We start from the raw sequence: 16,651 nt of genomic DNA, 5'->3' as shown, positions 1-16,651 counted from the left end.
CCGAAAACATTAAATCTCAAAGTGGATATAAGATCAAAGCAATGCTAAGATGTTTTTACCTGTAGACACAGGAATGTATATTTCAAACACTGAAATGAGTGAGTGCAAGGACAAATACAGAACGAGGTTTGGTATTCTGGCTAATATCACACATTAGAAATTATCGAGCGTAGAGGCTCTTGCAGGTGTTCTCAGGAATGTGACAGGCCATCATGCTGTCCACGTATCCCACCAGATTAATGGTTTGTTGTCCCTTGTGGCAGTTACCAAAGCTGCTGGAAGATGAATGGTGAATGATGAATGTGACTTGCTTCTGTAGAAAAGGGACGCCGGGATGCACAAAGAAGGATTTAAAGAGATTGTCTAGTTAGAGATAGAGATAGGCAGTATTACTCATTATCAAGCCATACAGACATCCAACATTAAAACAGGGTTGACAGCGGTGAGTAATTGCATTACCCTCACCTCTACCTCCCCTATACTGCAGCTATATATACTCAGCAAAAAAAGACACGTCCTGTCATTTTCAACTGTTTTTATATTTTAAGCAAACTTAACATGTGCAAATATTTGTATGAACATTAAAAGATTTAACAACTAAGACATAAACTGAACATTTTTTAAAGACATGTGACTAACAGAAATGGAATAATGTGTCCCTGAACAAAGGGGGGGGGTCAAAATCAAAAGTAGCCCTCAATTATCTGGTGTGGCCACCAGCTGCATTAAGTACTGCAGTGCATCTCCTCCTCATGTACTGCACCAGACTGGCCAGTTCTTGCGGTTGTTGTTACCATCCTGTACCTGTCCCGCAGGTGTGATATTCGGATGTACCGATCCTATGCAGGTGTTGTTACACGTGGTCTGCCACTGCGAGGGCGATCAGTTGTGCTTCCTGTCTCCCTGTAGCGCTGTCTTAGGCGTCTCACAGTAGGGACATTGCAATGTCTTGCCCTGGCCTGCTGTCCTCATGCCTCCATGCACCATGCCTAAGGCACGTTCATGCAGATTAGCAGGTACCCTGGGCGTCTTTCTTTTGGTGTTTTTCAGAGTCAGTAGAAAGGTCTCTTTACTTTCCTAATTTTCTTTTAACTGTGACCTTAATTGCCAACCGCCCTTAAGCTGTTATTGTCTTTTCGACCGTTCAACAGGTGCATGTTCATTAATTGTTTATGGTTCATTGAACAAGCATGGACAACACTGTTTAAACCCTTTACAATGAAGATCTCTAAAGTTATTTTGATTTTTACAAAAGTATCTTTAAAATACAGTGTCCTGAAAAAGGGGCATTTCTTTTTTTGCTGAGTTTATAATATGTGTGCCGATTTACCCACATGAGCAGGACACAAGATACACCACTTCAGTGTGACAACATACACTGATGTTTTTTTAATGTTATCAGCCACTTGTTGTAGCGTATAGTTTGGATTACTGCTGACCATTTTCCAATTTTTGAATGTGTTTGAATGCATTTGTATTACTTTCAAAGTTATCTTTGGATTCCATATATTATAAAATAGAACCTGAAAGTCTCAGCCTGAGAGTTCACGTCTGCCAGTCATCTGCGGAAATACAACCACAACGATGAGCTGTGTTGTTGTTGGAAAATCAAATCACAATATGACGAGATGATGTGAATTTATTTCTTGTTTTTTTTAATTAGGCTATGTAATTCTTAAGCATAGGGCTGCAACTAATGATACATTTCAATATTGATTAATGTACTAAAGTCAAAGATGAGGTCCTAAAATAGTTTTTTTTTGGTCCATCCAACAACCCAAAACGCAAAATATCCAGTTTAAACTCACATAAGACTTTAGTTCTACAGCCACACTAGCAGTACTGTGAGGCTGTATTTAGGCACAGTGGTTTGAGCTAAATGCTACTGCTAACATGCTCGGTGCAAACATTCTGATGTTTAGCAGGTATAATTTTCACCATGTTCACAGTTTTAGCATGTTAGCATGCTAACATTTGCTAATTAGCACAAAGTTCAGCTGAGGCTGATGTTCTGCAGGTATTTGGCCGCCAAACAAAACAAAGTATTTGACAATGTAAAATCTCAATGAATTCAAGTTATTACAATTCATCCTTAGCGGGACATGAATATCTGTAACAAATTTAAATGCAATCCATCCAATAGTTGTAGAAATATTTCACATTGGAAACGCTGGAACCATTGATTGTTTGGCTTTTTTGTCTGAAAAATTACTTAGACGATTAATCGATTATAAAAATAGTAGCTGATACTATGTCTACTAATCAACGAACTGTATCAGATATCAGAGTGTCCTTGAACGTACCAATGGTCAGTTTTCAAAACAGTCTTTAGTTCCACACACCAAATCACACAGCAAACATATCATTGACTAAATCAGAGGCGGAAAGGTGGTCATAGTGATAGATTAGCTGTCTCGAGCGAGTTCCAAATCTCTGCAAGCTGATTTTAATAGCGCACTGAAATGAATGGAAAATAATGGCTGGCTGGAAGATAGGAAATCAATCAGCAATCATATGGTTTGCTCTGGAAAACAGCCAGTACACATGAGTTGTAGCTAATGGGATGGAAGATACAAAACTGCCGTTATGATTCTTTAAAGGCCTCTATGATAATATGGGGTGTGCAGGAGAAACTAATTCACACACCATGTGGCCCTAATGTTAAATATTTTGCAGTGTGCATGCATGGAGGCGTGGCAGGTTCACAGGAGGTGTAAGCAGCCCATTATCCATTAGAGCAGCCCCGGCTCGCTAGAGACAGCTAATCTTGTTTTACTTTGCAAATGCATTTGCTTGCACTTAATTGCAGCTGCAAGCCGTCTCTGAGTGGATCAAAATACAAATTTGAGCGATTGTTTGGCCTGATTTTGACCCCTCATAAATTTCAGGGTTAGTCTGGTTAAATTACTGACTAATTAATTAAATTTAAAAAAAAAGTGATCCTCACAGAAATAGCAATAAGCCAGGGAGAAAGCAGAGAAAGGTTTACATTTGACAGTCGTAATGGACAGTGCAAAGGCACACAGAGCTTTTAATGGATATCTCAAAATACTATCCTTCACCTAAGGTATTTAAAAACAGGACTGTATCTTTTTTTTTTAGAGCCGAATGGTTTGCTTACGATGACTCTGATATTTGCATGGCTGACTCAGACACTGCAGAAACTTTCTCTGCATGATAAAATGCACCTCCTGATTCAGCCTGACAGCAGCCCGACAAGCTAATAATGGTCCAGTGAGTCACTCAGGTTTCCTTTAATGTTTTCCATTTCAGTAATATAAGGCTTATTGTGATGGCAAATGCATCAATCTGACTGAAATGTTTATTAATGAATCTACTGCCATCATCTAAAACTGACCTCTTGAGCCCTTCTTTTACTGAAATGCCCATTACTTCTTTTATGAAAGTGCATTTCAGAAATTTGAGGTCAATCAAAAAGTGCACCTTAAACTGGAACAATCCACTGTGCAATATCCAGAGTAACTCTCTATCTCCATCTTTATAGGACAGTAAAATAGTTTTCTAGTTAAAGCAACACTGACTGATCACTTGGGAAAGAATAACATGTAGGGTGGCCTAAAGCCTATACACATTCCTTTTTATGGTGCCCTAAAATATTAAGCTACTCTTTACATATTCATATATCATCATGTTTTAATGTCAAACATACTTGGAAGGCACAGTGAATCCATAAGCCTACCTGTATCATACGTAAGCGTATCTTTAATGTTGTTGAGGTTGTTTTTTGGGGGTTTTTTTACAAATATTTGGCTTATTTATCTTTGCTAATAGTATGTTGGATTCATGTCAATGTATATCTTTTTAGACATATTTTAAGTTTGGGGGGAAATAATTCAGCGGCCCCCCTGCATTGACTCTGAGGACCCCCCAGGGGTCGCACCCCCTGTTGAAGTTCTCTGCTGTAGACGTAACATTGGCACATTATCTGTCATGGTTTTGAATTTTGAAGTCCTCCTGTTTGCTTAATTATGCCTGTGTCTAACTCTGCATTCATTTCAGACCCTGCCACTTCCATCTGCCTGCCCTCCCATCACTTGATTCCCTTCACCTGCTCATCCTCCCCACTCAGCTGTTCCCCATTCACTCATTAGCTTCCTAGTATATCAGTCATTTCAGAAAGTCATTTCCACTAGTCCTCTGCCAGGTTGTCTCAGTGCTCTTGCCCTAGCTTTCCACTGCTTGTTTGTTGCTCTGAACCTTTGCCTCAGCCTTATCCTCTTATGTGCTTTTGTCTGCCTGGAGTCAAATGAAGACATTTTGCCTCTATTTTTGCCTTGTGTGTTGTGCTTTTGGGTTCCTTTGTCTCCGATTCCTGACATTATCACCTTATTAAAGGGGCTGTGCTCGACATTCAGAACATTAATATAGCAGCAAACTAATATTTGCTATGTAAAGCTGTAATGGAGTAATGGTGCCTGAGCAGAGAATGAAGTCACCCTGCCTCTGTGTGTGTGTTGTAATCCGAGCTTCTCTGTTTTTTGTTTTGATAGCCGGTCAGCCGTGCGTGCATGTTGGTGCATGCAACCGGGAAAAAAAACTTACATATTTTAGGTATTGGGAAATGGCCTTTTTACACATCCAACAGATATGGAGCAACACTATATTTCTTTGGTGTTGTGTTTCAGCCCACCTTAAGCTGCTAAATGCACACTGTGTCTGTTGCCATTTGGTGCTGCACCGGGTCATAAACAGGTGGTTTTTGAGGCTCTTTTACTGAAAACAGCTTCCTGTTGAGGCTGGAAATGAGGTTGAAGAGACTGAACCAAAAGACATAAGATTTGTGGGCTGGAAAACCAATTCAATAACCTGATAGATTCTCTGCAGAGCTGAGGGGAACAGCAGAGTACAGTAAGACTGCATGGGATTGTCACCATGCGTGACACCCTAGACAATATAGGAACTAGTTGATCCAGATTTATTGATTAGTGCAGCTTTAAGTCTATTTAAAAAACATTTGTATCTGTGCTGCCACGTACACAGTGTAAACATAACAAGTTCTCACTTTTTAAACTTGGTGTGACTTGTGTAACTCGTGTGTGAAAGGGTATCAAATCAAAACGGTTTCTCTTCAAATACATTTTGTCATTTAGAAGTTTAACTACTGTCTAAATGAGCTACTTAGAAATCACAGGCATGCACCATAACACCTTCTGTGTCTAGAATGATCAGGTTTTGCTGTCACTTCCCTTTCAAAAAAGGCTATTTAGAGCAAACCAGCCTCAAAGAAGTCATGAAATTCAGACCTGTCTTGTCAAAAGCAAGTTTTGACTTGAATGGCACAGCTAGATAGTCTCCACATGAAATGCACACAACAAAAGGGAAAATTAGCTGCAAAAAGTAATTGTTAAGAAGGAGGCATAGAGAAAGTAAGCACGAGAGAGTCAAGGCAGCAGGGCAGAAACCCATCCGTTTTTAGGTCAAGTAATGAACTATATACCCTGTAAATGTCCCACGAGTTCACACGCAGATGCAGTTTTTGCCCAAAGTATTATTAAAAGAATCAGGATTCACTCTGTGTTGATTTCCTAAATAGAACCACTTTGAGGAAAATGCAGAATCGATGCTGGAGCCTGGTGAATTCCGATCAAAAAGCTGATTTAAGCCTGTCACGTCTATACAATTCTTTATGCCGTAAACAGTTCCTAGTCATTGGAATAATTTGATTTTAATATTTTCATCACATAACGGTAAATAAATTCACAGAGAGACAAAACAACGCATTTAAAGTACAGCCGAAAACCAACACAAATCAAACAAGTCAGTGTTCCCTGAGGTGCCTCGCAGTTATTTAAATGTAAACCTGAACCACAGGGCAAAACATGTGGACAATAAACACAGGGAATGTATACAAGGGCAGGTTGTAGATGCTGTTTTTCGGCCTCAGGCAGGTTTCAGGGTCATTTGCATTCTTAGAATCAGTCCTAGAATAAAACAATGCCAAACACTGTGCCCTCCTGTCCTGTGAGCTACGACAGCAGCCAGTTCTGAACCATCCAGCTGTCTCTCTCTCTCTCGCTCTCTCTCTCTCTCTCTCTCTCTCTCTCTCTCTCTCTCTCTCTCTCTCTCTCTCTCTCTCTCTCTGCAGTTGAAGTTGCATTGTCATGGACACGGCATGAGGCGAAGGGAAAACTGGTTCGAAACAGAGCCGATTGTTATGGTAACCCCCTTTCTGGAGGTGTGTTGTAAATGTAGGTGTGGCTAATTGTACTAATGTTCTCGTAAGTCACCACTTGTGAGCATAAAGTCCATGGCTTGTTATTCAGAGCCCGAAGGCGTTGAAGAGATAATGTCAGCCCGGCGTGGGCCAGCAAATAGAACACTGCTCCTGCCCCAGACTGGTTAACCCTCCGGGGCAAAGAGGCTTCAATCTTTCCACATTCTAGAGTCAGGGGGCTTTAGTCATCCCTCTCGTCTGCAGTGCAACAGCCTATGTTTAAACAGTCTTAATCAGATCTATGTGTTGGACTGTTGAGGGCAGGGTTAGATCCGCATTGTTGCTGTAGACAATGACGGGCTTTACAGCAGCGGTGTGGGGTGACACCTGTAAGGCGTTTCTTTCACACCCTGCAAACAAGGGTATAAGGAAGTCAGTAAGTAAGCAAACTTTATGTATGTGGCGCTTCTCAAAACAGGAGTTACAAAGTGCTCTCCAGACAGAGGCCAAAGAAAAGGTCATCAAGATAAACAGACAAGACAATACGCAACGACATGGAGGCATTAAAAGCAGAAAACTATAAAAAAGGTATCATCTCCGCAAAAATCTAAAGTGATTGCAGAAGTGCTGTTTATAATCAGAAGTTCAATCTAGTCCCTAATTAAGTTTCATTTGTTGGCGTTCTCACAGTTTCAAATCCTCAGGTAATGTAAAATAAAAAATGTATTTCAGCTCTGTCTGTAAAATGATTGGTTGTTTAGTTTCTGTCCCTGGCACTTCAAACTGACTGATTTGATCGCTGCAGGATGCAGAAGACGCTTCATCTGTAATTGTTCTGTGAGGGATTCACGTAAATCATCTAGCAAACATCTAGCAATCAGGAAAGTCTGGAGAGAAATCAAAATGCATCTGATAGCAGAGGTGTTTTGGAATAACAGAAATCTGTAAAGTTAAAACCAGAAACAATGAGCAGTAAAACTGTTAACTGTGCCGCTAAGGAACTTGCAATCAATAAATTCAGAAAACAAAGCAAGGTTTTTATCAATGCATGCAATGTGTTGTTATTTGTGTGTGACTGTCACCAATTGGGACCTGCACAGGGATCGTGAGCAGTGGTGCATTCAGAAATGTGACACCCCTCAGAATAAAAAGACAAGTCCTATTCTCAGTTGGAAACGAGCAGAAATACAAAGAAGGTTGGGGAGCTGTGGATGTTTATTTCCTTCACTGCAAACTAGCTTCACTGGAGATGAATGCAGGCTATTTTGGAAAAAGCCCTGGTTTTATTACATGCCAAACTGGAATAAATCAAGAGAGGGTTCGATCAACAGCAGCAATAAAAAGATAAAAGCATCAACCTCCCTCTTTAGGTCAAGATTTAAACCAATAAAACTAAGTAACAGGAATATTCTTTAAGACAGCAGCACTCAGTGGTGGAAAGTACGTTTACTCAAGTACTGTACTTTAGTGCAATTTTGAGGTAGTTGTACTGGAGGATTTCCATTTTCTGCTACTGATACTCCACTACATTTCAGAGGCAAATATTGTTCTTTTTACTATACTACATTTATTCACAAGGGATTCACAAGCAAGCAGTGAATGGAGTAATTACAATATAGTCCCACCTTTACCATCTGCAACATTTAAACGATGTACACATATATGCATAACTAATTATAACCTAATAATATAATATATATTATTCTGTATGAAATGGGCCATTCTGCATAATGAGCATTTACTTTTGGTACTTTACGTATATATTGGATGTTGAGCAGGGTTGTAAAAAACATTGAATACTACTGATGCATTGCAGTTATATTCATTGGATTATTTATTTTACATTTAAAGCTGCTATAATTTATAAAACTTCTGATAATCATCTCCCAACACTACAGTTCCACTCAGCTCTACGGAGCTTTTTTGCATCTTTCAGCTTATTGTTTTTATTTTTTACAGCCTGCAAATTCACTGTTTTTGTTCACTCTACGTGACCTCATCATCTTGTTTTCAGACAAAAGAAAATGCCCTAAACTTACTGTAGGCTAGGCCTACCCAGCCAGCACCAAGCAAGCAGACAGGCAAAGTTAGCAGCTAGCTGGTGAACACAGTGGAGCATTCAGCAGCTAAAGAGCCAGATGTTTCTCTTTGGAGTTGATGGAAACAAAAACAGAGCAAAAAGTTGGTGAATGTTGGACTTACATCCATCAGGTGGACACAAACACGAATCCAACTGATTTGTTAAGCTTAAGTTACCGTGCAACTTGTACATGAAGCATCTTAAGATGATTTACTGTATAATTGTGCATTTTTGGATAGTTACCTCTAGCTAACCCAGTAGAGTGTGCGCCCCATGTACTGTAGGCGGAGACCTTGGCAGCGACTCGGTTTCCAATCCGACCCACGGACCTTAGCTGCATGTTGTCCCTTCTCTCTCAAAAGCCCAAAATAAAATCTTAAAAAAAAAAAAAAAAATCACATCATCATTTCAAATGTGCAAATATTAAACATATCTGTAAGTGCCAACACAACCAGGCTCCTCAGGCACTCAGTGACATGGGGAAACCTCTCGGGGTTTCTGGCGCAGTCACTCAGGGGTATCTTCAGGGCATTGTAAGGTGCCATTTTGGAAAACATTATCTTTCTGTGCCATCCTCACGAATGCTAAAATTTAAGTTGAAACAATTTGTCAGGATCAGATATGTAGTCATAGATGATCAGGTGCTTTCAGTTTTTAGGGTATTGTTTTCTGGTATTACTGTGCTTTTTTGTAAGGGTTTTCCAGTTATGTTGTGTGTATTTGTATCAAGTCCCAAGTAGGAGCCAGTTTAGGCTATTGATGCTGTGTTATTTGGAATTTGTCAAAGCTATGTTAAATAAACTAAGTTATAACAGTGACAGCAATCAATCAATATAGCTACTTTACAACAAATAACCTTCCAAACTCTCAAACCCCATCTGGTGAAACATTATCAAACAGCCGAATGAGAGCAGGATTATTGTAATGTATGCAAAGCTCAAGACAAGAACATCCTCTCTGCGACTGAAAGCAGGAGTCCCTCTTCTTCTACATTGTACAAACTACCTTTCGATTTCCCAGCAGTCTTTACTCCCAGACCATAAATGGCACCAGTTGTTGGAGAAAAAGAGTGTTCATCTTTCACATTTGATTACGTTGTCGTCTGTTTGATATTCTTGACATGCCCTTTTCACTCCAATATATCAAGAGATTGTATCTCACATTGGCTGGTATCTACCCCTTCTTTTTTAAAGATTAACCGGCGAACAGAATGTCAACTTGCTTTCACCACTTTATTGTAGTAAAAAAAAAAATATGAGAGAGGAAAGAAATCACCAGCAAATGACAACTTTTCCTTTGAAATCCCTACGCAGCGAGGAGTTTATTCTTTTTCAATTCTAATAACAGAATTGCCATAACATGACTTATCTTTTGTTTAAGAGTTAATTTCATGGAACATTTGGGTGTTGCACTTCATTATAAGGCAGTAGCAGAAGATGTATTCCCAAAACATTTGCTGCCATAGTAAAGAGGGATAGAAAGAATCTGCCATTTGTGTTTATTCTGAGTTGTTGCTCGAAGCATCAGCCTGCAGCAGGCGGCATTTAAGTACTGCCGATTCCACCGGCAACAAGCCGCCATTAACTGACAAACCAACAACATAGTGTCAGCCTTAGCTGAGGAATAAACAATACTGACAGATGCCTGAGTTGTAGCAGACCGGTCTACATCTTCATGAATAATTTCTCTGCCTTTTATGTTACATTTATGCATTCACAACCAGGTAATTTGGGGAAACAGACACAACCAGCAGCCAAGCCTGCCACACTTTGCCAAATATATCACACAACAACAGCTGCGTCCAACACAGGATGCAGGCAGAGACAGACTGTGAACATTTCACCTGTAACACATCTGAACTCTATTTTTTCCCCCCACAGCTCTCAGTGTAATTGATTCTGCCTCACAGATTGTATCCCTAATCAGCAAGGTTGGTTTCCTTGGCCTTTATATGAATTCCTCAAATAATCCTTGTTTCTTGTGTTAAAGGTTCTCGGTTAATATGTGGATGTGTTGAGACCCAGAAACCTGTTCAATTACATGACAAATATGGAAATGTTTTCATCATAATCATCACTGTTGAGCAAGAATTTGCCGTCTTTGAAGTCTTGCTTGGGTGCCTTGATCTAAATGTCAAGGTAAAGGTAATGTCTCATACAAGAGCCTTGTTTACTCCACTGTATAAATGTGTGTGATGTCCTCTTTAGAAGATCTATATCAAATGTTGTATAATCATTAAATACATTCAGTTTATTTTGAATTGACTCATCTGCGGTAGTTACTCTGTAGCATCAGGCCATGGGGCCTGAAGGAATCGCTTTCTTTCACTAAATGCAATGGTTTCACAAGGAATTTGTCTCGGTAAATTTGCGCTGACATGATACACGGTTCCACAATACAGGATTAACTGACTGCACGCAGGACAAAAAAAACTCACACGTAGTGAAAAGACATACACTGTTATATTAAATTGGAAAAAAAGAAAGAAACTGAGAAACTGTACCAGTGGGTCATCAGGTTAATGGCGTCAAAGTGCTAATGTAATGATATAGTGTCGTAAATAATGTAGGTTATTGTGTTTGTTATTTGAAAGGATCTTTACAAGCTCATTTTCAATGTCTTAATGCACTCAAAACCACCTTTCCAATCTGGGAGGAGACTAGCGTGGCAAAACCTTGTTTTTTTCAGCACTCTGTTGCTACAATCCTACTCCTTCTTTCGCTATTTAAACTGCTACTGTTCTACTATCAATGGAGTTGACAAGAATGTTAAAGAACCATGAAAGACAGTGAAAGAATAGATTATATAAAAGCCAATGACAAAGCATCAGTCAATGTTCTGATAACACTGTAAAGCTGACTTCTTCGGACGTCAGATATTATAACCTGTTAAAGGGATGGCTTGGAGTAATTTCACCCTAGGGTCCTTTGCACCATGACCTCGAGCCAAACACCCCCCCAGAAGCTTTGTGTCCCTTGGTCTAACATTAGTCGAGTTATCGCTATCAGCCGAATGGCTTAGTGCAGGCGCTAATGGATCCAAAGGTGTATCTCGTAAATGACCCCACTAATAATGCCCGGAATGGTACCAAACTTCTAAAGTAGTACGAATAGGTTCTGTACTCATAAAACTAGGCATTGGAAAGTTTGTAAGTACACCAGGAGTTTATTTAAATAATAATTGCATGATGGCTTCTGCTCTCTGCTGCTACTGCTACCGCTGCGTCTACGTCACTTCCGTGATTGTTTGATGATTGGGAGTTTGGCTCGAGGTCATGGTGCAAAGGGTGAAATTACTCCCAACCATCCCTTTAAGAAGAAAAGCTGCCATAATCAATATGTTTGTATTAAAATGGATCAAATAACTACATGCAATGTGGAAGGGTCCCTCGGATTGACAAACCCACAGAGAATTATCACCCGACTCTGCAGTTCCCTTCAGCTCTGTGGAGCGTTTCAGTGTCTTTCAGCTCGTTGTTTTGGTTTTACAGCCTTCAGCTTGGTTCACTCCCAACGCTCTCATTAGCAGCGTTTTTAGCAGGCAGCTGTTTTCAGCAAAAAGCTCTAAAACAGACAAAGTAAGCGACTAGCCGCTGAACACAGAGCGGCATTTAGCAGCTAAAAAGCCAGGAATGGTGGAGACAGGGTTGCCCTTTCAAACCACAAGTAACATTACAACCTGACAACACAAGACATGCCATTTGGTCTCCTTGTTTGTTTTACTTGTTGCTATCAAGAAGCAGTTTCTATTGATCAGCTTTAATATCACTGAGGTATGGCTGGCATGAGGAGCTCAAACAAAAAGATCCATTTTCCTTCGTGTAAATGTGCGGATTAGTTGGGGGGGGAAGTTAGGCTCCACAGGGAACAATGAAATCAATAAAACGCAGACTCCTCACAGAAAGAGAGGTAACTCTGCATCGACTACAGGCTGCTCACACACTCAATCAGATTAACTAATGAAGCAATTATCGATCTAAAGTGGGGCTGCTGGCCGGCACAGGACTAGCCATTAAGTGGATCTTCCCCTCCCTTGGCCATGCAGAAAATGTCAGGGTCAATGTGTTCGCTGCTTGACACAGTTTACTGAAGCCCAATCTGTAGGAGACTAATCACTTGTCTGCCTCCCAGGAGCTGTTGTGAAGGGGCCAACACCTCCATGGGATAGGGGAGGTACAGTTGTTCTCTTTCAAAGCCAAATTAATGTGTGTCATATTTGCTGCTTCAACTGGGTGAAAATGAAGGATTGGAAGAGATAACTGACCGCAGCGGTGCAGCGAATGAGCAGTATCCTGTTCAGTCTGTAGCTGCACAGCCAGGTTGTGTTTACTGCTTTTGTTCCATTCATTCTGACATATCTATACTTGAAACACACCTATGACAATTAGTGTACACCTGCAATATGAGCCAGTAGGCAGAGAGAGGGGGGGTCTGCTGCTGTCTGCAGCATCCCCAAATGTCAAAAATGTGTACTTTCATTGCCCGAGTCCACAGCAACGCAAGGTTGTTTTTTTCCACGCTCATAGTAGGAGTAGTGTCACAAGATGTCTCACAAGATGTCAAAATAGGAACGTTCATTCTTTCATCAAATACGAGACAGCTGGAGCTGGTGCGGTTCCTCCAATATGACATGATATATTGTAATTCATTAGTCTCTGTGTAATCTCTTTCTCCAGTCATGGGGACTGACTGAAAATGCTCTCCCGTGAATACAAAATGAACCTGAGCCTCAGCTGCATTTACTCCACAAAAAAAGAAGTTCTAGCACAGCCGACTCACAGGTTTACTGTAGATGTTTTGGTGACATGTATTTGGGGTTTCTGTTTTTATTATTTGGTGTTTTTTTTCAATATTTAGTACTTGACCAGCCTTACCTGAAATCCCAATTATGACCAAGATGTTATTGTTTGGTAACTGTACATCACGCTCAAGGCTCGGTCTCATTCTCTTTCACTCACACGGGAAAAAAAGCAAATAGTTCTTTTTTTCACACGGCGCACTGAGGCACGGAAAATATTGCTTTGCAGTTAACTTCTAATCAAATTGCATTAGGTTTTCACAGCCTGTGCCCCCACTCCATTTGCACAAACCATCACAGACCTTCATGAATTTCACACCCAGGGTGAGGAATAGTTACTTCTTCGCCCTGATAGGTTTCCTCCCCCAGCCCAACTCACACTGTGCACACACACACATACAGACGCACACATTTTGTGATCAGACAAGCATGATCATGCAGTTACAGCACAGTTGTAAATCATTTTATTTGCAGCGAGTGTGGTTTTAATGACATTGTACACGCTCTGATGTTATTTTTACCAACTTCTGAAATGGACTCGCTGAGACTGTCACTGTTATGCCCGTTTTAGAGCGTGGTACTTTAACAGCCAACAGCCTTCATCTATAGTCACAATCTATTTGTTATCACACCGAAAATCTCACTTGAAACCACCACACGACATGCAAGTAGATATAGACAGCTAGACATAAATGAGTACAAGTGTAGAGAAGGCAATGCCAAAGCACTTAGATTAATTCTAATTATTAACATAGTCATTGTATGGATATTAATTATTGTGGCCCTGCTCTTGAATGTGCTCATTAAAATAATTGTAAAGTAAGGAGACATGAGCAAGGATTTAATTAATTAATTACAGCTAAATTATTTATGCGGACATTTCTTCATTATAATTAACCTTGGACTCACATCCTATAGACTACCCTCTGTCTTCTGCCTGTGAGGCACAAAGCTTCAAGTCTGAGGCAGTGGCTGATTCAAAGTATACCTCAGCATGTATGTGTTTTTGCGTGTGTGTGCGTGTGTGTGAGTGTGCATGTTGGAGACAGCACAAGTGGAAAGTAACATGGACATTTACTCAAGTACAGCAGTTAAGTGCTACAATTTTGAGCTTCTGCCACGCTCCATCTTGGCATTTACTTTTACAACATTTCAGATGTAGATGTTGTACTTTGTACTTCACTGCAAACCTGTTTAGGCAAGTTTCATTATTTATGCATTTACAGTAGATGAACACTCTCAGATCAGTATTTGTAAACTGCTTTTATAGCCAAATATGAATGTGCTTTAATGTACTTTTCTTTTTACGTCAGTTACGTTTTAAATTCAGGTTAAGGATTAGGTATTTATTCCATCTCTGGCTATTCTGCATATAACAAGAGTGAGGTGTTGCTTGGTAGAAGACTCCCCCCCTTGTGTGTGTGTGTGTGTGTGTGTGTGTGTGTGTGTGTGTGTGTGTGTGTGTGTGTGTGTGATTGTCTACATGTGTGCTTTCATGCAGGGTGCATGATGGAAAGAAAGAAGGGTGGGGGGAGAAATAGAGGAGTTGAGGATGAGTAGGGGGTGAGAGGGAGAGAAGAGGGGAGCGGGGTGAGTTAAGGGGGGGTCTTAAGAAAAAGGTGGGGGTGCACTTGTGTGTGAGGAGGGGGAAGGGGGAGCTGCTGGAGGGGAAAGGGCGGGTGGGGAGGTGTGAGGGGCGGGGCTGCAGGCAGTATCCCCCGCCCTTGTCTGTGCGCCCCTCGCAATTACCTGTTCCGCCAGAACTGATGTGAGCGCGAGTTGGCGAGCACATGCCACGTTGGGAGAAGAGCCAAAATCAGAAGTGAACTGCCTTTACAGCACCAGCAACAGGGGCTCGCGAGGACCATTCTAATTTAATCCACCTTCAAAAAAAAAAACCTCAACCAAGTGGTTTTAACAAACCTTTGAAACAAGCAGCCGACTAAGGATCTGAGAGACCCGCAAGGATGCACTTGTTGTCCGCCAGCTGCGTGTGTGCCCTCCTCATCACCTCGCTCCTCCGCCAAGGTAAGCTTTTGTCCCATTAACCGGCTAGTGGTGGTGCTCACGCGGGGTGCGCCCGTGCACTCAAGTCGCAGGTAGCTATATGAAGAGGAAAGTCCCAGCAGTCACACACAGGTGCGACAAACTTCAGCCCGGATTATCGACCACATTACCGGCGAGATGTGGAGCAGTGAAGCTAATGTTTAGTTATAAGTTTATTGCGCTGTAAATTAGCCTAGTTTCTGTTACTCGTATTTAGTCACTGATGCTCCTTTTATGTGAATTTGGTTTGCGTAGCCTACATTTATGCTCAAAATAGTATTCTCTTTTTAAAAAAATCACAAATCATAAAAAAATAAAAAATAAAAAAAATATATTTTATTGTTTTTGGCAGCTTATAAACCACATATAATGCACTGCTCACTTTTAGCCATGGCAATTGTGTTAAACTATGAACAAATCTACACCTACATATCTATAATGCATGACAAAAAGTCAAGATAAATGAGGCCAAGCAGTTTCTTTTAACTTCACTTACCTCAGTAAATTGTTTATGGTCATACATTCTTATATTATAAAAGTGACTTTGTGCATAAACTGCTTTTGTGAAATATTACATGAAATATTGCCCATTGTGCCACCTTTTTTTTGTTGTTAGCCCTCACATAATGGGAGAGGCAGGCAGTGAAGTAGTCATCACCACCCAGTCTTTACATGTGCTCATGCCATGATGTCATCATGATGCCTCGTTTTCTTTATGTTTTCTCTCCTGTTAACGCAGGCTATTGAGCAAAAATGATGCTGCATTTACATCCTGTCTGATTTGTTGTAATTATGGGCTGCTTGCTGGCTGGGTTGGAAAGCGCTCATGACTAGTAATTACATGTAGAATGGGACTAATTTCGAATGTGGGCAGTTGTAATGGGTTGTACAAGTGAATTCTTCCAGGTTTTAAAGAAATTAGGTTCTTTGGTGATGTGAATGCAGCAACTTGGCATTAAGTGGTCATTTTACCCCTTTTGGGTCTCTGAAAAGAAATGATGAAACAAGGACAAAGTATGCTTCTAATCTTTTGCTTGGTATTTAATGTGCAGAAGGTGTTTATGCCTTTCTCCAGGCTTCCATATTGTCTGCTCTGTAAGGCCAACAGGTAGCAGCACCATGTGCTCACATCACTCACCCAGGCCATTAAGCAAAAGTGCACAGGAGCTCAGAGTACTCTCTTGGAAAGGAAAGGGGCGCAGAGGTTGATCTAAAGCTTAAGATGTTAAGATCAACCTCATCTATCTCCCTTCCGCCTTGTCACGCTAGAGTGGCGCCTGTTGTTGTAAATTAACACCATGCAGCACCTATCAGTCAGGCTCAGGTGGTTTATTTGAGAGGAAACGAATGGCTCTTTCAAGGTGTTTTTACACCTCTGTGCTGCTGCAGTGTCGTGTGCTTGAAACAGGAGAGTGCACTGAGTTGGTACTGATGTTAGATTTTATGGTCGTCCACACTGCTGTGTGTTTAGCAGGCATGCTGCCTGAAGTGATGGTCAAAACGTGTGTGTTTGCTTACACAACAGATGGTCAGTCTTCTCCATGTCCTTGCAA

At 40.8% G+C, this 16,651-nt stretch overlaps 1 protein-coding gene across 2 annotated transcripts in view; it reads left to right on the top strand.

Moving 5' to 3' along the window:
• The first annotated feature begins 14,795 nt into the window (after nucleotides 1-14,795).
• Nucleotides 14,796-16,651, top strand: part of LOC116047560 (CD166 antigen homolog A-like) — a 39,677-nt gene continuing 37,821 nt past the window's right edge. For both annotated transcript variants that reach the window (XM_031296435.2, XM_031296434.2), the window contains exon 1: nucleotides 14,796-15,080. In XM_031296435.2, coding sequence (XP_031152295.1) covers nucleotides 15,020-15,080 — 61 coding nt within the window. In that variant the 5' untranslated portion in view covers nucleotides 14,796-15,019. The remainder of the gene's footprint in view (nucleotides 15,081-16,651) is intronic.

The sequence above is a fragment of the Sander lucioperca genome, chromosome 5 (assembly GCF_008315115.2).
Source record: "Sander lucioperca isolate FBNREF2018 chromosome 5, SLUC_FBN_1.2, whole genome shotgun sequence".
Lineage (NCBI taxonomy): Eukaryota > Metazoa > Chordata > Actinopteri > Perciformes > Percidae > Sander > Sander lucioperca.
Note: the sequence above shows the minus strand (reverse complement) of the source record. Positions and strands in the feature narration are given on the sequence as shown.